Source organism: Pterocles gutturalis, unplaced genomic scaffold, assembly GCF_000699245.1.
Source record: "Pterocles gutturalis isolate BGI_N339 unplaced genomic scaffold, ASM69924v1 scaffold36456, whole genome shotgun sequence".
Lineage (NCBI taxonomy): Eukaryota > Metazoa > Chordata > Aves > Pterocliformes > Pteroclidae > Pterocles > Pterocles gutturalis.
Window position 1 is genome coordinate 28,962 of NW_010101808.1, and position 21,907 is coordinate 50,868.

Consider the following 21,907-nt stretch of genomic DNA (forward strand, 5'->3'; position numbering starts at 1 on the left):
TGGAACATGGAAAACTCTAAGTGGAGATAAGCGTTGTTGTTTTGGTTTTTTTAAAACTATGAGAGTGGTCAACTGGCACAGGCTGTCCAGAGGTTGTGGAATCTCTGTCCTTGGAGATGTTCAAAACTCAGCTAAAGAAGTCCTTGAGTAATTAATCTAATTCGAACTGTGTTGAACAGGGACTTGGACTTGATGACTGCCAGTGGTCTCTTCCAACTTAAACTATTCTATGATGCTGGGAACTACAGCACTTGATTGATCTTCACTGAGTAGTTGTTGGGTGTGAACACAGAACATCTCCAGTTCTCCCAAGAGGAACAAATATTGTTGACACCACAAACATATCCTGAAGTCATGGCAATTACTTTGGCATCAAAAATGTTTCCCAAAGTCATGTGGGAGAACCTAAAAACGATGCAGGCTCACTAGCAAGAGCAGAAAGCAATTTTTTTTCATGAGAAGTACACATCACAGTGAGGAAGTACACATCTTATACTAGTCGATTTTCCCGTACTGGTTTACTGGCACTGAGTTCACCAACTCAAACTTTCAAATAAAAGCTGTCCTTGAGCTTGGAACAGACTTATCCCTGTTGCACTTTGGCACTGGGAAGAAAATGTTGCAAGCCTGTTGAATTCTGATACTACACAGGTTGGCAACGCATGCTTGACTACAAGTACTACTCAAATACAGGTCCCTGCCTCGAGCGTTTGTGTGAATGCATACTGACAGTGACTTGAAAAAAAGAGCATGTCAAATTCATGGTGGAAATCAGAAAATAATCGTGAAATATTTTCTGAAGTTTTAGTGGAACAACAGTACACCGGTAGGTCCTTGCTCTGTTGCACATGCTTTTGATGAAGTTATAATGTAAAAACTTGCTTACAGTAAAATAAAACATAATTTTACTGAAAGTGTTTAGGAGATATGCACTCAACAGATACACCTTTTTTTCAGCTCTTAAATTAATTTCTGAAATTACCTGCAAAAGAAAGGATAGAAAGACCAGGAAGAATGCAAGAGTAAGGGTTGTTTGTGCACTTTTTTTTGCTTCTTACATATACTCAGAAGAAACCTTGAATAAATCACTGAGTTTTAGTACCGAAGTCTTGGCTTCCTTCAAATGATACATCAGCTTTAAAAAAAAATTCCATTAAAAACCCCATATTTTCAGCCCTGTCCTGACAAAGAAGCTCTAAGCGCCTCCCCAGTCAACCTTCATTCCCATCAAGAAACTCTAGAGCGCAACAGAAATAAATCTTTTTCCACTTGAGAAAAAAAATCAAAATCTATTAATGCTAATTTAAAAAAAAAAAAAAAGGTGCTGACTTGATTGAAAATAGTAATATTTTTCTAGACTATTTACACTGTTGAAGAATCCCCAGAAATCTTCTAAATTGACTCTATTTGCTTTCTTTACTGGCCACTGAAAATCACCAACATTAGTCTACACAGTAAATTTACAATCCTACAATATCTTCATTGACATTTACAGAGGTGTACTATAAATGCACAGTATAAAAGATCACTGGTTTTGGTTTATTCTAGGGGATAAGAGAATCACTAATAAATAGTGTACTTGTCTCAAGTTCATAAGTAACAGTACCTGTAGAACTCCTTTTTTCCGGCTTTTCCGTCATCTGTAGGTATTAGCCATCCTCCATCAGCAAGTTGCATCCCATTTCCAGATAATAAATACTCCTTACTGAAACAGTCTTTGATGAGAAACTGGAAAGATTCTGCATTTGTGCTGTTAACTTGTATGCAATGTTTTGAAACACCGTATGTGTAAAGCTGCAAAAAATTAGATGAAAAAGACAGCAAGAATTCAGCTGAGAGTTTTTATATCTAATGTTATAAATTCAGATAAAACACCTCCTTGAGACTGAGACAGCTTTTGTCTGACCTTGTCATTTTGTATGCAATCCAAGGAGAATGGAGGAACTCCCAGCAATTTTAGCAGAAGAACAGCATGATGGTGTGTGTGCTTTAAGTGTTTAAAAAACTCAATAGGTTTTGTACCTTCACTGTACCAAAAGCAAGAGGCTTTTGATATAGACTTACCTAAGCTTAAATTTTAACTGTTGTCTTATAACAGCTCTTCACAGGGGTTAAAAGTCAATAGCAACTATAATTGGTGGATTTTTTTCCTTGTTTGATGCTTCTCTTGTTTGATTATAACACTTCAGAGACATTTACGACCCTCATTATTTGGAATAGTCTTAAAAACTGTAGATAAGCAAAGCCACTTAAAAACTGTAGCAACTGGTATAACAGCTACTGTCAATACTTATCTCAAAATTGAAGAATGTATCTTCAAAAGCTACTGCGTTTTTGTTTGCTTGCCTTAAGGAACAGATCCCAGGAAAGACAGACAGTAAAAAGATATCAATTTACCTCTTCTGCAGAATAAAAACCAGGAGATTTCTCTTCTACTGCCATTTTCAGAGAGATTCTATTTCTGGCAGATGTTTTAATGACATACAGACTGCCTGGCTGTGAGCTAATATTTTGCCTATATTTCTTGTTAATTCTCATTTCCTGCAGATCTCTGGCACAGCGGAGATTTGTCATCATCTTGACCTCAGCTGCAAAGAAAAAAAAAACCCAAAACATCAAAACTTTTTAAAAGTATACATCAATTTAAGATACACAGTCACACTATAAAAGCAAGATTCAGAGAAGCATATTTTCTAAGCCTTTCTACAGATTTTTAGAAATTGCAACGGTCTAAATATTCAAAGTTTAATGCATTTAAAAAGCAGTGTTCACTGAAGGCATTTGAATAAAATTTATATGAAATGAATTATATGAAATGAATATAAGACCCTGAATTAAACTTAAATACACATATTTTTCTTATCAGACTGAACTCTCTCTTCATAGAAAAGTCCAAATGAACAGAAATTAGCTGATGACTACAAAGTCAGTTATCCTGAGATTTTGACCTGTAAATACAGGATATATTTCTGCAAATGTTCATGTACCTGTTCAAATATAGACGACTCCTCCTGAAAAAAATCCAGATTATTTCATCTTAACAGTTACAGAAATCATGCATATGGGAACATTCAAGAGAGCTTAGAAGGCATAAGCCCACATGCTAAATTAAGTCAAACAGTTGAGCATTTAAACTCTGCCTCTTTGAAAATGACAAAATCAGGCATTTATATGGTTAAGTCTATGTTTTAATTAGAAAACAGAATGAAAACAAGCTTCTGTAAAAGTGAATAAAGTACAGCAAGGCTAGTCTTTAAGGTTCCTAGAATATTTTACTTAAGAGGTATATAAAATCAAATATCAAATGTAACATAAGTCATCTTCTTTCTGAAGCAATGTGTGAAAACAAATTTGTCATGTTCTTAATGAACTTTGGAGATGGGTTGCACATGCTTTAACTAGAAGTGCAAGACAAAGTATTAGGCAAGTAATTATTGCCTAATCTTCCTGCCAACAAAAAAAAAAGCTTAAAAGCTTTTCATTTTTAAAAAGAAGTCTGACAGAATATGCAAAACTCTTAAAGGTTCAATTCTGATAGATAGTATTCACAATAGTTAAGTAATCAAAATCTGTAAATACCTAAATTGTCATTTTCTAGGTCAGTGCCTGCTGCATGCTGGATGCAAGACTGGTGATCTTGAGGTTCAGCAATATTTTGTTCAGTTGTGATCTGATTTAATTCCATCTCTTCAGTGGTGTTGTTGATTGGCGAGTCACATCTTTTGCTGCTGCCTTGTTCACCTGTAGAAAACTTCAACTTGGTTTTGAAGGGTGGAATAAAAGTTTTAGCAGTTTTGCCACATTTGTACAAACTCTTTGTTTCTTCACTCTCTTTTGCTGAGGCTTTACACAGAGTAGAAACCCCTGAGGCACTATTTGAAGACTGCCTTAGTGCACAGTGCTGAAAAATGGCAGGTTTGGATTTAAAACCTTTGAAGTCTTGATCTGGTAAAGTAAAGGTAGGATTCTTGACTTCTTGACGTTCTTTGGTAACCCTGCAGAGATGAAAACATTTAAAGATACAGGTCTCGGCTTCCTGATAAAAATATTTGTCAGGATTTTTATATTCTTAATTTAGTAATACAACACTACATAAATAAAAAGACTAAATATCAATCTTTGACATTTTGAAAACTCAATACTTCATTTCTATCTATCAAGAAATGAGAAATACAAGTGTCAAATTTGTTTAGCATCTCACTGGTCTGCTGCAGCGATCTGTGTTACATGGTAATTTAATATGTTTATTTTGAAGTAAAATTATTAGTTTTTTATAAAGTAGGGTAGCAAATTATTACCATATATTTTTAAAAAGTTACAGGGGCTTGCGAATTTTGAAGAAACTGCATTAGAAGAACTCTAAAATATATTATAAATTTCTCACCCAAAAGGTTGACAAGTTATGGGTTTTAAAGGAACATGGTACGTAAATTTTCTTCTGTCTTTGAAAATGCCTGTAAGATAATTAAAAAAAAATTGAAACGGTGCATTACATGGATAGGTACTTAAAGCACATGTTTTTTCTATATTAATGTTATAAATACATACAAAAATCTACAGTGTGAATTTAAACAGCTTTGTTCCTTCCCTCCCCCTCCAATAAAATCTTTGTATAAAACGTCTTCACAGTAGTTGCAGACAGGCATAAAGGATAAGTGACCACAATGCTGAACTCTCAAAAGTTCCTATTTGTGAGCCCGCAAGATATTTTTAGGCTCCTAAAAGGGAAATGTTTATAACAGATTTAATTCCAGGTAGGCTCACCATTCAATTAAGAACTATTTTAGCAACCTTTATCTTTTTTTAAAAGTTAAAACAGAAAAGGGCACATTTGCACCAACTCCTCCTTCCACCATCGAAGGATACGCTTATCTTGGAATTATCAACATAACTAAATCATGTCTGCCTGGAATTTAAGCTCGTTTGTGCTAGGCCCTTAGGCTACAAAGAGGAAGCTTCATGAGAAGTCATATATACAAGATGACATGTTCTAGAAGTCAGAGGCAAGACTGTAGTGGAGATTAGAACTGTTTTCAGTTGTTTCACCAAAGAATAACACCGTTCAGATCCTGCTGCAGGGGAGGATAATATTTACATATGAAGGGTATAAAATTATTCTGGCAGTAACTTACAAATTCCATTTAAAATTTCCTTTAAATCATGGGGTTTATTCTCAGAACAGATTTAGGACAGTATTTAGGAACCAATGTGCTGGTTAAACCAATAATATTTGATGAGTCTTGCTACTGAATTCTAGGTGATAGCATGCAGTACTCAGAAAGAACAAGTTATTTAAAGAACACAGCTTATCCCATAACCAAAAGCTGTAGCCAAAAAATCACGTTATCCTAATACCCTAATTACTAACTAGCTTCAGATCAAGCATCAACTCAGCCTTTAAAACCTTGATTTCACTTTCATAAGCCTCCATATTACTGGCTCAAAATATTAAAAGCATCTGTAATGTAGACACCTATTGGTAAGTATATTCTTCCCAATTACATGACGAAATTACCAGTACCTTCTCATTTTCCTGTAGATACAGTTTTTATTTGAAAAATTACAGGTCAATAGAATATATTCTTCCAAGACTAGAATTTGTGAGATTCAGGATTGTGAAAAGCTGGGTAAACTCGTACCGAGCTGGAAATTAACCCAGAGTTCTTGAAGAAGTAATGCATTGGAATATATTTAGATTCTACACAATCAGGCATACCGTTAATCATGCGATTTCAAGTCAGCAGACATTACCTTAGCAGCTTCCCTGAATCTCCATTACTATATTGATAAAAGAAGCAGTTAAGCAATCTTCTTATACGTCAGTTTGTTGGAAATTGAAGAATTCTAAAGATAACAACCCAACACCAGATTACTGCTTAGAATAGAAGAAGACTAAAATTACCATCAGGGGTGCTTTTCAAAGCTTTCAAAGATCTGGGAGAATTCTTTGTTCTGTTAAACTCAAGCAACAGCTGTCTTTTAATTGGAGGTTCTCCTAGGATAAAAACACAGATTTTTAAAAATGATGTTCCTTTTAAGTTCAGTTTCTTACCAATACTGTATAACTTAATTATAAATTCTAAATAAAACATCCAAGAAGTCAGAGCAAGCAGAAGTAGCAAGTTTTCAGATCACATGTCTGTATTAAACAGCCTTTTCGAACACAGAGCTACTTCACCACAATTTGCAGAAGCTTCTCCCATACAAAATAACTGTATATTGTTACCAAGAATGATTTCAAGACTCCATATAATGAAGTCTGCTGCAGAATCTTTTATCAGCAGTAGGTCTGTTCCGTCCAAATCAAAATTTGTGAGCCTTAAGTTGTCAAGCATACCTGAGACAGTCTGCCTCAGAAAGTGCACCACAGTGGACTTCAGCAGCACAGCTCACCTGCATCTTCTTTCATACTGTCAGTAATCAAAGAGTTCCTACAAAACTCTAAAAAAACTGTGCAAAGCATCTTTTACAGAAACTGTAACTAAGGGGATGGTTCAACTATGTCACAGCTGATTCAAGTTGGACTGCTAAGAGTGCTATCGGCCTTTTCACGCCTACCCAAGCTTTCCTGCACTAGCCTGCCCAACCTTTGTACCCGAACTTGTGCAGCTAGGCAGCGACTATGTTGCAATCTACCCTTCCATAAATAGTTTTCAGCTGGCTGAGGTCCCTAAACAATTTTGGGTGACTGTGCAAGCATAACGTACCAACACCTCAGCCCTGAGACAGATCAGTTTTAGATGATAAGCAACTGTGCTTTTAGACCAACAACTATTTTTCATATCAGGCTAGCAATCTCAACGCAAGCAGAACCTTGTCCTCACCTACAAGGCACAAAAAAGGTGAAAATGGAAATACTACTACTCATTTTTCAATGAAAAAAGAAGGAAGTCTGCTCAGAGAGAAAAGGAGGAGCAGCTTTCTTCTATAACTTTATGACAAAACAGCAAAACCTGCACACCTTCAAAATACTAATCCCAAATTTAATTAGTGTTGTGTATTTAAGGCTGAAAAGAGTGGATGAACTATTGCCTACAGCACGAGGAATTTTGTCACTGAAATTTGAAAAACTTCAACTTCTATATGACCTAAAAAATCAATGTGAAATGCAAAAAAAACCCCAAATAATGCACTGTGCAGAAATACGGGGTTGAACATATATAAGACAAAGACCTACCAAGTGAGTTTTTTTCTTCAAAGTGCCTCTTCCCAAAGGTCTTATTTTGAAAGCTTTTATCCACTCTGCCATTGAAGGACTGTGCAGCATCAATTGGTACTCCAGAATTGGAAAGGTCGTCTTCCATAAAAGCTCTTGCACTTTCTACAGCCTCCACTTCCAAGTAATTTTTTGGAGTTTGGAGAGGAGCAATATTAATTTCTGCTTTAGCAGTAGCACTGCATGAAACTGCCTCAGACTCTCTTTCCATCCCCAGATTCAGCTGCCCTTTTCCAGAAGGCCTAGTCTCCTCTTGCTGCAAGTTATTTTTAAATAATGTTAACTGCTTGTTTTTCTTACTATGTGGGATGTTCTCCGGCATTTTGACATGGTGAGTGCTTGGGAAAGACTTCATTTCCTCAGGGGAGATCCTTTTTAAGCCAAAATCTTCATTGCAGCTTTTCTCAGTTTTGGATTCAGAGATCACTTTATCAGTTAGAGAATTCACATGTTGACTCTCTGTAATTGAACCAAGTTGATCTGTAATGCAGAGCTCACTGCTTAAAAAGTCATCAGATTCTTTTAAAATTGCCTTTGCTTTTTCATAGGCATTTTTAGACACTGTTACCCGCTTTCCACTTGCAGTGCTGAATCCAAAAGCTGGATTTGAAATCAATTCAGTGCTGGCATTTTCTTCCCCTTTTGTTAACGCTATCTGCATTCTCCTAGGAACTACTTCAGTGTGCATTTCAGACTTTTCAACATCTTCCTCAACTAAATATGCTTCTTGTACATGCGATGAATTATTACCTTCCATTTCAGAAAAGAGCTGTCTAGCTTTCCTGAGTGACTCTTCTGATAGTTGTACAGGCTTACCACTTGCTGTACTAAAAAATCCAAGGTTGCTTCTAGGATTATGTGACTGCTTTATCTGCTTATCTGGAACAGGCAAGTGCCCTAAAATATCCTGTTCAAGGCAATGCCTCTGAGAATTTGGAACAGACTTTGCATCTACAAATGTGTTTGTATCTTGGTGACCATCCTCAAGAAAATGGGATGCAGCTGAATTAATCTCTTCACTTCTTGCAGCATTTAGGAACTTAACAGAATTAAGACACTCCGCATGAATGATGGAAGATGAGTTTCCAGCTATTTCTGTTTGATTAGTTCTTGAGTTAGTCTCAACTTCATATTTTACAGATTCACTGCAGTCTTCTTGAAGAAACATTTGTCTGACTCTTGCTAATGTATTTTGTGAAACAGAAACTGCTTTACCTTTTGCTGTACTAAACACAATTTGTTTCATATCATCCTTTTGATTTTCAGCAATAAGTGATGTCTCTTTTAAGCTGGTTAAATTCGTTTCATCTTCAGGAAGACTGACTAGTGACTGGCTTTGGCAAGCATTAACTATGGTGTCTGTGAAGCAGTCTGTATCAGCACAAGGTTCTTTTAAGTGTTCTAAGTCAAATTCCTTAATGCCACAGTTCAAATGAGAAGAGCAACTTGTTGAAGTTAAGAGGAGGGATTGATTAGATTTATTGTTATGGTCCTCAACAAATAAAGTATTTTTTGTATCTCCAGGCACAGAATTATCTTCAAGGTCATTTGATACCTTCATTAAATGCAGAGATGCATCAGAGTGCACAGGAAAATCATGCATGTTTTCCGAATCATCCATCTTTTTTGATGAGTATTCTGTCTCTCTCTTTGCAAACAGTTTTCCATCTTCAGACAAACAACTTTTACTTAAAGCATCACTCTTCTGTCTGGGAAGGGATTCCAATTCAGACTTCCCAGGCCTGACATCAGCTTTTTCAGGTGTGCACCAAGTTACCAAACTTTTTTCATAATTTTCACCTGGATTAACAAAGGTGTCTACTTTAACAGTATCAAGAATCACAGCATTTTTAATGGGACTGCTCTCTACTGTCTGCTTAAATTGATCTCCAGGTTCTTCAGGAACAAGCTTTTTATTAAAATTAAGTTTTTCTGGATCACATTGAGCAATGCTTTCAATACACAAATCACAGTCTTTGACACAGTTTTTACCACATTTCCTTTTCTTTAAGGGGTTCTCAAAATTGTCATTATGTTCCTTTCCTATATCAACATTTTCTGCAAAAAACTGTTCAGCTTTAGCCAAAAATCCATCAGCAATTCTTATTTTCTTACCACTAGCAGTATGAAAACTAGTCAGATAACTCCCTTTCACTTCATTTTTTTCAACATCCACTTCTTGCTTGAAATGTATTTGATGATTATGGTAAGAACCTACTTTTAATCTGCTGTCATTCACTAACAGATTCTTATCATGGGTGGCGTCTTCTCCTTCCCTATTTTTATTTGTCTTTTGTTTATCAGAGTTCTCCAAAACACTTTCATCTCCTTCTCCACACCGTACATTGAGCAAGTGTAGAGAATGACCCAAAGCTGCATCAGAAACGGATATATCACCACGAGCTGGAGTTCGAAATTTTTGTGACAAGCATTCATTTTCCTTTCTGTCTTCTACCTTCTGATTAGGAAACAGGTTTTCCATTTCATCTGATATGCTTAAACTATGTTCTTCTGCAGTTGTAACAGCATCTCTTAGACATCTTGCATCTAATAAGTCTTCTTGCAAACTACCTTCAACTTGGCAGTGTCCTTGATTCAAAAACTGTTTGGACGTTCTATGATTCTGGTTATGTTTTTCAATGGATGACAGACTGTTGATGATAGTGTTAGTACTACTGAAATTAACACTTTCATTATAATTTAAGCTTTTTTTTCTATTTTCCTTATCTTCCTTCAATGGTGTACTAATATTTTCCTCATTTTTTTTCTGTGCATGGTGGGAAATGGAACCCATGCTTCTGAAATTTGAAACACAGACCATTTTTCTTTTGTTTTCATTTGTCAGGCATCTGACAAAATTACCGTTAGAAGACATATGCCCATTTGAATTGCAACATCTAGTACTAGTTTCAGAAGGTTTAAACAAAAAGTTATCATCATCCAAATCCCTGAAGAGCTCTGCAGATCTGGTCAAAGCCTCCTTAGAAATATTTATTTTTTTACCTCCAGCTGAAGTAAAGCCTACAAAATTAGGAAAGTTGTCCTGTTTAGCAACTGGAAAGTTCCCATCAGATATTCTACTTTCATTTTTGTCTAAGTTTGTAAAAGTAACCTTTTTGTCATTTTTATGGAAAACCACTGTGTTTTCTTTTTCGTATTCCACCACTCTAGAGTCTTCATTTATGTCTTCCTGCTTAGTACAATACCTGTAATTTTTCACTTGATTTTCAGATTTAAAAGCGTTACAAAAATCAGCATCTTTCCTTGTTTCATGAAGATTTTCCGCATTTGTTGTTCCATGTGTTTCTATAGTTCCAAACTGCTGAAAGACGTGACTTTGTATCATGTTACTTTGCTTTCTAAACTGCGTAAATTCAAACTGACTACCTGTTTCTTCCAAGATACTAGAAAGTTCAGCAATTTCAGCTTCTTGGCTTGCTGTCAACGTTTGATTTGTTTCTTGCAAGGACTGTTGACTTCTAGGAAAGTTTTTACACAAGCCAACTTTATGTGGAATAAACTGTGTATGCCTGGGCTCGAGAAAACTTGTCTGTGAATCTGAAGAATCAGATAAATTACTGCGCAACTTGCTTTCTGAATCTGAGAAAAACATATTCTCCTTTTTCACTTGATTTGAAAAGTTTCTGACACCTTCCATGGAAGAGGCTTCAAAGAATTCATTTTCAATATCCTTGAACAGCATTCTGCCTTTTGCTATGCTGACTTCAGAGAATTTAATCTGCTTATTGGAAGCTGTCTGAAAGCCCCCAAAGCCCAGATTCAAACTGCATGCATTAAGATTTCCTGATGATTTTCCTTTATACTTTAGGTTCTCCTTTGACTTTGTGCTGGAATACGTAGGTGCTACTTGTTTATCTTCTTCAGAAATTACTTTATTTAAAGAATTATCATCTGCACAATCTAACAATTCTTTAGCAATCTCTACAACTACATTATTGCAAACAGCTGCTTGAGGGCTTTCATTGTTTTCAACTGACTTTGGCTCTTGATTGCCAGCTACAACTTCTGAAAAGGCAGCTGCATCTTCTTTGTCCCCTTGTTTTAATCCAGTGCTATGATTTTCTGAGCAGTTTATTCCCGAAGGTCCAAGTACTTCTCTACAGTCAACTACCGAGCACTGCTCTGTACCATGCCTTTTATCAGTTGGTGTTTTATTGCAGCCATCGCTACTGACTCCATGTATGTCAAAGCTGATCTGACTCAAAGTATTATTGAAACTGCTGTTTGTCACAGACGTAGTGTCATGGTGCATATCAATCAAGCATTCGTTATCCCTAGGAGGAGACCACACAAATTGTTCTTTACGTCTCTGACGTACAGTAGCTCCATTGTTTATATTAGCACTTCTATACTTGTCTTCCTCGCCTTTCTCTAAGCAACAGCCTCTAGGGAGCAATCTGGAACGCCTTCTTGCCATTAGGCATGCCGAAGTTAGAACTTTACGTTTTATATTTGAAATTATTTCACAACTTACAGAACCTGTTGTGTCTTTCTTCTCTGTATTAGATACTTCTAAGCATTTTAATGATGTAGCAGGTTGATCCTCTCTTGCATTTTCCTCTAAGTCTCTCAGGTCCTGTTGCTTCAGTTCATTGTTGAAGGAATTATCAGATGAGTTATCCATTACATCCATTTTTGAAGTACAAGTGCTGAAATTATTTTCCTTAATCTTCGATTGCAAATGCTTTCTTTCAGCAAAAAGCAAGCAGTCTACAAAAGAAGACATCACAGGAAAAAAAAATATGTTAATAAAATAGCTCTCATTTATTCAAACAAATGCAAATTCAGATTTTCATAAATTTTGGCCCATAGGATCATTTCAACACATGCTTAACGCTGGTACCACAAATATCACTTTTGTTTTCGAAGTGAATGCCTTGATAAGCCTGGAGATCTGTTTAATCTTATGTTCTAATAGCCAGAAACAAGCGAGCAGCCTGCAGTGAATGCTATCAATTAAAAAAAAAAAAAAAAAAAAAAACAAACCAAAAAACACCCACAATTTTTAGTTGCAATGATATTTAAGAGATGGGCTTTCATGCCTTGTGTCTCAACATAAGGATTTGTTTCAAACTTTAAAGAGAAGTTCTTCAATTCCTAATATTAAGTAATCCTACCAAGAACAACAGCTTCTAAAAATAGGAGTATGTTCTTGCTTTCATTATATAGTATGTTTTTTGAAATATTTTGTGCTTCTGGAAGAAACAGTGTTAAAGTTCCTAATCTTAATAAAATAACAATACAACTTTACCATTCTTTACAATCTCTTAAAAGTCATCAACTCTGACAGGATGGCCCTTGGCACTATGGATGTCTATACAGCATTGACTACAGCATTGACAAAGGTAATTGAGCTTGTCAATTAGAATAATGGTTCAAGGTGGAAGTTTCTATTCCAGAAATTAATCTGAGACTAAACCAGTAAATTATAAGCAAACTATTTGAAAATAATGCTATTCTGTCACTATAACAAGCCAATTTAATATCTCAACTCCCAGACTAGTCAGTTGCAAAGCTACTTTATCACAAACACAAGATTTAACATGATTTTATCTGGAACATTTACATAAAAGGTTCCTAATAAATAAATACAGAATCCTTCACAAATGATAAAAAGCTTAATAATATACCTTGCTCATCAACACTGGCCACATGAAAACCTTCAAATTCACATGAATCAGATTCTGACTGTGGTAATACAGGATGAATAGGCGATTCAGAGGTTACTTTTTTCTGTATTTTTTTTTCTTGATACAGTAAAGTATTATTTATTGCATAAATAAATCTCTTAGATCTCTTTCTCAAGCTGGATAACATATTTAGGCTTTTAAAGCCAGACTTTGTAAGAGTATTTTCACTATTTGTTAAATGTAGGTCATTGCAATTATCTGGAGATGTAGCACTACATACAAGTGGGTGAGACAGAACATCAGTCACGACAGATTTAGAAGTTGCTTTTAAATGCTTGGAAAAGCCGCCGTTGTAGACTACAGAATACTCTGTGACATTTGTACTTTGAATTAAAAAAGAGTTACAGTTTAATAAGCTCATTTTGGAAAGCTTCTCAGCTGCACATCCTTTTAGGAACTTTGAATCTTGAACACTCAGAGACACAGGTTTTCCTGGAGTTATTTCTGATGTTAGGTTGTTTTCAGAATTTTGCACTTCATAACACTTTTCTGACAAATTGACACTCAACAGATTTTGTGCTTTTATCAAGTCTAAAGTATTCAGTAAAGCTGTTTCCACAGCATCATCCTTGGTCATTAGTACTGACTTCTCTTCTAAATTTTTCTCCCTACGTAAGTTAGAGGGTGGAGAGCTACACATAGACATTTCCAAGTGAGTTACATCAAGATCAGATAAGTTCAGTTGAGACCACTGGCTTGATGAGGATTGCATGTCTGCTTTCACAGGCTTCTCATTCTCAGATGACTTGTGTATTCTACAACCCTGCACATCGCCTGCGATCCTAAGTGATTCCAATTCCTTTTCGTGTCCTATTAAACAGACATCTTTACCATCCTCTGTATCTTCATCTGTGTTTTGGAGTAAAGAATTCTTCATATCAGTAGAGTGGCTTTTTTCAGTCCAGCTAGTTATTTTCACTTCCTGTGAAATGCCAGTCTTTCTTCTAATAGGCTGCTCAGAGGGAACATCCCCTTCTCCTTGTGCTTTATCTGTGCTTATTTCACATTTCTCTGCTGCATCCAGAGCATGTGGCATCAGCAGACGAGTTCCATTTGACTTAGCAGGCATGCTGAATGTATCCTCAAAGCTATTCATCTCACCAAATAAGCCATCTAACATCTCCGACTCTGAATGGTTTAGAGAAGATGAGGAGAGGGAAAGAAGTAAAAAATAAAGTTTTAGGAAATAACTTAGAAATAGCATTGTGTTTTCATAGGTAAATATGTCTTTCAATTTTATGGCAACTACCTTTACTCAGGAGCGAGTTTGGAAAGATAAAACTTAATGTGTTCAAAGTAGGTTACTCTCCAACAGTAGCTGTTGGAGGAAACAGGAGGCAAAGGACATACACGCAGCTGCCCTGGCCTCCTGAGGACTGTGGTGGTTAAGCAGGTTTCCAAGATGAAACCTAGCTGTCTCAATTTTTTTTTTTTTTTTCCTATGGACAGCAGAATGAATAGTAAGTTTCACAAGACAAACATCTAGGTTTTTTCCACCAAAATTCATACCAGATAGTAGACACCAAACACCCTAACTGCCTATTTTTGTCTATAACTGGCAGCTAAGGAAACTGTTATTTAAGTATTAAATTTACTGAACTATCTTTTGCTTTGGTATACAATAGTACACTATCTAGAAAGATTTAGAAAAGATTCTCAGTTTTTTAATTGATTAAGGAGTTTTTAAGGAGTTCTACATGATTGGCACAAATATTAGAAAAATTAGAATTTTTTCTGTATGGAAATATGCACTGGGGGAAAAATAACCTAAACTCTACTTTGTAGACAGCTTTAAAAGCTTATACATACCAAATAAAAGCATTACCTTATCAAATGTATGAAACTACTCACCTATCAAAATATTTCACATTCAAAAAGCTATGTAGGTTTTATTTTGAGAGTACTTTTTAAGGCTTTTTCATATAAAAGAAATAATAACTAAGTACCTAGAAAACATCATAGAATGGTTTGGGTTGGAAGGGACAGTAAAGATCATCGAGTTCCAACCCCCCTGCCATGGGCAGGGACACCCTCCACTAGACCAGGTTGCTCAAAGCCTCATCCAGCCTGGCCTTGAACACCTCCAGGGATGGGGCATCCACAGCTTCCCTGGGCAACCTGCACCAGTGCCTCACCACCCTCACAGTGAAAAATTTCTTCCTAATATCTAATGCAAATCTACCCTCTTTCAGCTTAAAACCGTTACCCCTTGTCCTGTCTCTACACTCCCTGATAAAGAGTCCCTCCCCATCTTTCCTGTAGGCCCCCTTTAAGTACTGGAAGGCCACTATAAGGTCTCCCTGGAGCCTGCTCTCCTCCAGGCTGAACAAGTCCAACTTGTCCTCTGTTTTCCTTGGGCACGTAACCCATAGCTTATGTTTTTCCATAGGCCTTTTTTAGGTACAATTTCTATAATTTAGAACTATTTTCCCTATTAGAACTTTTAAACAGCCTAGTGTCCCAAAATTTTTTCCATTTGGAAGTCCATAGAAGATCTCCTAATACTTGGTCACACATATCCAACTATTTGTAATGCATCCATTAAGGTGTCATGCCCACATAGATGTAATTAAAAGAAATGGGTTTCTTCTTCCTCTTCTTTTTACTCATTGTTTCAACCAGCCTTCTCTACTGTGGTATGGGATAAATTAGCCATTTTTGAACACAGAACAGACACTAACTTGTCCTTAATTTCTAAAAGTATTTTACTGACTACAGATTACTTCAATATGTTTTTTCCTAAAGGATTTGTCACATTTTGAACTACTAACAGGTAAAGTAGATGAAGAAAGGATATAGCAAGATTAAAAATTAAGGTCACCACGGAATAATGTGTATTGGGGTGAAATTTAATGCTAAAGCTAAACTTATTCAATAGCCAGAAGTAGTAGTCTTGCTCCCCCTTGAGCTTGTACCGTTTTCTCTCTCAGCTCTCCCATAGAGTCTCACTCCTTCACTTACACCAATATTACTGTGGCTGTCATCCAGTGGTATGGTAGCTTGATTTAACTGACCGACTCAACACAAACTGATTCCCTTTTTTATGGCCAAATTAGTTTTACAAAGTTGAATCAATTCAGGAAGTGGGAGTATACAGCTAGCAGAGGAAATAAGCCATAGGATCAGGTCAACACATGCAACGTCACTTTACCCTCAGTCTTGCTTCACAGTATGCTCAGTAGTAAAGTATCAATGCATACCAAAATCCTTGCTGTCATCTTCAGCATTTAGCTTTACTGCCTCTGGTATGGACAGTATACTTGTATCACTCGTCTCATGACATTTATCATCATTGGGAAAAAAGTTGCGCAAAACCTGTAAAACAAACACATCAGCTGTTTTATACACTGCATATCAGAAAGTGTCACTTTAACAGCAAAGCAAGAAACTCTAAACATTTACTGCAATATCTGAATAATTCCTCATCTCTTAAAATGAAAGGTAACATTTTCACAGATACACTTGAAAATAAATGAGCAGAAAATCCCCATTTTAAATGCAAACCCGGTTCCATTCTATAATCAATTTAAGGGCAGCAAATGGGTTTAGCCCTTTAAGCAAGTCTCTCAAAAAAGGAACAAAGGAGATATGAGGAAGGAGAAAGACATTTTGCTTATTTTAACTTGTAACGGTTTGTTAACTGTCAAGTTTCAGGTAGTTAAGAATCAAACGTAAATTTGTAATTGAATCCTGTTAGGGCCATTCTCAGTTTTCAGTCTGAATAATCACTCGGCTTTCATATACACAGGGTAAAATTACAATTTTCCAGGAACTCTCCCTTTCCTAACAATATCAAAGGACTGATATTAATACTCAATTTCAACTCTTGGTATCATGATTGAGCACAATTATTGGACAATATAAGCCAAACAATAACTCCCAAAACTAACAAAAGAGGAAGAAAAAAATCCTCAGATAAGTAGCATATTGCAATTCTTAAGTTTGATTTATCTTTGAATGACTCCCACTGCTGCTGAGTCCAAGTGATATTTAAAAAGAAAAACAAACAAAAAAAAAAACCCAGAAAAAATATTCGTCAAAGGAAGGTATTTGTGAAAATACAGTCTACAGCCAGGTATTGCAAGTTTAGCCTTGTGAACAGTAACTTTTAAAAATAGCCAGATAGGAGGCCCTAGAACGAAAATGACAGAATTTTTTATTCTTGGCTCAAGGAGTGTAAATGTGTAACCAAATAGCTTAACTGAAATTAAAGAATAGCATAGCTCTTTAAAACTACTTACTATCTCAGCTCTTTCATCCTGTCGCTTTGCTCCAGAAACAGAATCATTCTCTCTAGCTTTAGAAGACAGACAGACAAATCAATTAATTTGCTTCTAAGCAATTTGCTGAGTGTGTTCAAATATAGTTGTGTTTTGGGAGGGTTTTCTTTGGATTATTTTAAATGCAACTGAAATCTGTTAACACAAACCTACTAAAAACTAATGAAAAGTTCTAACTAAAAAGTCCTACAGGTAAGGCTGAGGGACAGTGTACAAAAGCAGTTTCATAACAGCATAAAACACCCTAAATCATAGGCTGTAGTTGCTGCTGTGTAGGTAGATGGGTTACCACCCTGAGCCCACCATCACTGCCAATCTCCTTTCCAGCAATTATTCATGGCACTACTCTAACTTTTTTTGTCAAGGGATCTGGATGAGATCTTCAAGAGTCTGTCAGGAATTTGTTTTTTTCCCATTTCATCCCACAAGAGCAGTAATATCTTTTCACCTATGTTACAAAAGGAGAAAGCGCACCCTATTTTTAAGACGCCTAAAGAGCAGTATATTCAAGTAACACGTTTCATAGACATGGCATCTACGTTCCACATAGCAGCCAAATGACTCACCCTTTCCTTTTACAGGTGCCAGATGGCAGGGGAGTGGGCATCACTACTACATCCAGGAAGTGTGAGAAGGAGAGCTCAAACCACAACTCATCTCGCAGAAGAACATCATTAGGCTATGGGTACTTTCCCCAGCCTTCCTTTTCAGGTCACATCATTCTGAACTGATGAACACCCATAAATGGCACAATTCAGTAGCCCTGTGAATTGTACCGCTCCCTCCCCCTGCCAACAAGGGAATCGTAGAATATCTCAAGTTGGAAGGGACCCATACGGATCATCAAGCCCAACTCCCTGCTCCTTGCAGGACTACCTAAAACTAAAACATATGACTAAAAGCATCATCCAGATGATCCTTGGACTCTGACAGGCCTGGTGCCATGACCAATTATTGCATGAGGAGATTCCCAGCTCTTGCATGCATTCTTAATATACTTTATATGCTTGCATGCTCTATATGCTTTATACAGTGATAGTTTAACAACATTAAAAAGAGCAATGTCAGGAGATAGGCAGACACCCAGGTCCTCCCATTTTCTCAAGAGTTTTCATCAGCAAATCATAAAGTCAAATTTCATTTTCCTTATCATATGCTAATGAAATCCCACTTATAGCAACACCTTAGGTCAGGGCTTGACGTTTAGCATTAGTGCCACCTAAATGGTTATCAGCCACTGATTCTCATTCACAGTTATGCTGGCACAGCATTTTGTGCAGCCACGCCATAAGTGAGGTCCAGGAACTGCCCTGTCCAAATAACCCAGAAGATGTGGTCTTCAATTGGATCTGTCTCACTGCATCAATATGACTGTAGGCACAGTGAGAGGAGTTAAAAACACTGAAGCCAGCACTGCTGCTGGAACAGGCTACCTCCTTAAACTACATAAACATACTTCCATGATTTAATCTAAGAGTATCTAGTTTTGTGATAGTGCAAAGCAATCATTATCTAATCCTCTTTCTACACTTTGCTATGTTATTTCTAAATTTATATTCCCTAATCCCTTATACAAAGGAATAAAACCTTTGCAAAGCAATGACACATTTAAGTTAATTTCTTCCTTTTAGGGCTGCATTATTTAAAGCCACCCATTAAGCATCACTGCAGGAGTTTTGTCCCTTTTTGTAAAAGAAAAAAAAAATAATAAAAAAAATCAATTCACACTAAGTGAACTTCCAGTGTCAAAACTAGAAGTTTTTAACCCTTAGCAACTGTTAATTTTTAGAAATACCGATTATCACTGTTGCACCAAGTGTAGGAGGTGTGGCTAAAGAACTTGACCAGGACATATCTGGATCCACTTCTGCTCCCAGGCTTTCAGAAATACGTTTTGGAGTTCTGACCTAGAAATACATGTAACAATTATTATTTCTATGTTGAATTCTAAATGTACTAGTTAGGAAAAAATAAAATAAAATGCAGGAATAAAATATTTACCTCCAAAAGTTTTGGTGTGCAAAACAAGCTTCCATATGGGCCTAAAAAATTATGTAATAAGGACATTAAGTAATACCTAGGACATAAGGATTTATATCTACAGATAGATTTTTTGTAAAACCAAAAAGTGAAAACACAAACCATTAATATTACTCCTCTGAGGTGTTCTGTATGTATTCCTTAGAAGAGCTGGACTGCAAAACAAAACAAAAAAATATTAATTTCACTTCTCAATATCTGAAAATAAGTAAATATTTCAGACATTACAAATAGTATTGCCTCCATTATTTTCTTTCTTCACAGCTGTGGCTATTTCCCTCACTAAATAAACTGGAGATTTCTCCTAACCTTTGGTCATTATTTTAAACCTTACCATAAGTTTATTTCAAATGGTAAAATGCTTCTTTTGTGACATATGTTCATGTTCAGTGATGATTTGTCTGACAAATAGCATAATAGAATTCAATATAACCATGCATCTCTTAAAACGCTGGATGAAACTACGTAAATTGGCTTAACTGATTTTAATTACATAATTAGTTTAACTGTTCTTATAATCAACATGAGTACTTAAGCACATTTATCTGAAATATATACACTTAAATGTAGAAATCAAGGCTATTACTAAAAAATATCAGTAAATATTATAAATAGCTTTTCAAATTACTACTTGAGAAGCACATAATACATCACTACTACTCTTTGTTGCACTGGATGTTGAGGATTTGGGAACCTGAAACAGTATCAACAAATGCCATACGCCAGCTGTGAAGGGAGCAGAAAAATAGAAAGGAAAAACACCTGAAAGCAAGGAAATTTTCAAAATTAGCTAGTGTTTTATTTTCAATTCACTTAGCAACCTACAAGTATCATAAACACACAAGACATACAAGATTATTCACTGCTCTGAAAAAGTCTACTCGTCAAATATAGTGGTTTTAATATTGCTTTTTGCTTAAAATACAGTTTATTTTATATCTGTTTTGACATACTTAGCATACCTAGCAGCAAGGCAGTTGCAGCAGGTACCAGGAGGAGAAGCAAGTATTTCATTTTCTTGATCTATTTTTCTTCTTGTGATACTTGGGCTTATCAAATTCTCTCTGCCTACAGCATAGAATATAATAACACAACATCACTAAATTACAAGTAACAGTTTTGATTCTGAAGTTTACAGACAAGCTTTTAAAAAATTATGCAATGTCTAATTTTTATTTAAAAAGAAAAAACCAAACAAAACCCAACACTGCTTTCTCCTCTAGTGTTTTGTACTTATTTGAATTCTATATCCAAACAATGCTAAACACATTGCAAATGCACAGCCAAAAAAACCCTTATTATGTCATTTTATTCACTTGATATGTATGTGTTTCAGTATATTGCCTTGATATTATTCAGGTCACATATTCTATTTCTGTTTTAGTATACTGTATTGTGCCCTTCTTGTCGTAAGTTATTCTTATGAGAAACTCAATACTTGCAAACATGCGTTTGTACCAGCTTTCCCTCAAATTTAGTTAAGACATACACTTCTTGATTTGAATAAGCAGCATAAAGCAAAAATTATTTCTGGAACTGTTAGTGGAGGCACTGTCACTGGTAGCAGTAGGTATTTATATGCTATGCATCTCCAGGCAAAAGAAAGTGTGCCCACCAAATCAGCAGAATCCTCTGAACAGCAAGCCCCTCACATGAACAAGGAACTACTCAAAATAATTCCTACTCAGAAATTTTCGTATGAGAAATTACACCTCGGTTTCTACATTTCTCTCTGCTTCTGACTTCTGAGTCCGTATTCACAGATGGCTGCATGTCGGTACCATACCAGGGTGAAATCTTTCACAAGAAAAAAAACTAGGTAGACGAGCCAGTTGACTCTAACCAAGAAAACTAGATCTCAGGCCAGCCACAGGTAAACTTCAGTTACAGTCATCTTCCCTTCCTCAGGGAGTGAATACAAACGTCCACATTCACAAACACAGAGCAAAAGCAACCATTTTGAATCAGAAGAATCATAAGGTTCCTTTGTTTGCAATTTATGAACTGCTACCACAAATTCACTAGGGACTTAACACTGTAAAAGTCCAAATAGCTAAATTTAGAAGAAACACGTTCTCAGCTCAGCAGTTCAGCAGTGAACTTAAGAAAAACAAACAGGGTTACAATATTCTATGGAAGCAACGTGATAAAGTATGTTCGAACAGTAGCACAGTTCTACACCTTTAAAGACTTTGGTATAGGACCTAAGAACGATTCTGGTAACAAAGGGGGTCTTGTGTTTGTCTGTAGCCTGCTTAGAAAAGCTTATCTTATTGCTAGGAGGGCACAGACACAGTAAATGTAAAATCAGACACTGCAGGAATGGGGTTAGATATTCTTTCATAAGAAGGATTCTTACATACAATCTTGCACACATTCTCCATAGAAAAGATTCTTCTCTCTGTCCAAGCAGGATAGGTACTACTGCTTGCAGCACATCGAAAAGGAGCAGTGTGACATGTACTTTCATGAAGTACTTGGGATTTGAAAACAATGTAGTGAGAAGTACCTCATAAAAGTGGTAGAATTCCTTGTCTGCAAATGGAAAAGTGTAACTTCTTTCCATGACTTACAGTTTTACTAACTCAAAGAGTTTAGTGTTTCGAAATCTTTCCAAGAAGGGTTAAGGAGTGCCCCACAGATTGCCTCATACTTCAGCA

General features: G+C 36.1%; 1 protein-coding gene across 1 annotated transcript in view; it reads right to left on the reverse strand.

The window, feature by feature from the left end:
- BRCA2 (breast cancer 2, early onset) overlaps nucleotides 1-21,907 on the reverse strand; it is a 37,487-nt gene that overhangs the window by 14,034 nt on the left and 1,546 nt on the right. Inside the window, 13 exon segments of the mRNA XM_010084547.1 lie at nucleotides 1,607-1,794; nucleotides 2,398-2,588; nucleotides 3,580-3,995; nucleotides 4,385-4,454; nucleotides 5,903-5,995; nucleotides 7,178-11,947; nucleotides 12,868-14,055; nucleotides 16,128-16,242; nucleotides 17,169-17,224; nucleotides 19,003-19,114; nucleotides 19,209-19,249; nucleotides 19,350-19,402; nucleotides 20,210-20,315. Coding sequence (XP_010082849.1) covers nucleotides 1,607-1,794; nucleotides 2,398-2,588; nucleotides 3,580-3,995; nucleotides 4,385-4,454; nucleotides 5,903-5,995; nucleotides 7,178-11,947; nucleotides 12,868-14,055; nucleotides 16,128-16,242; nucleotides 17,169-17,224; nucleotides 19,003-19,114; nucleotides 19,209-19,249; nucleotides 19,350-19,402; nucleotides 20,210-20,315 — 7,399 coding nt within the window.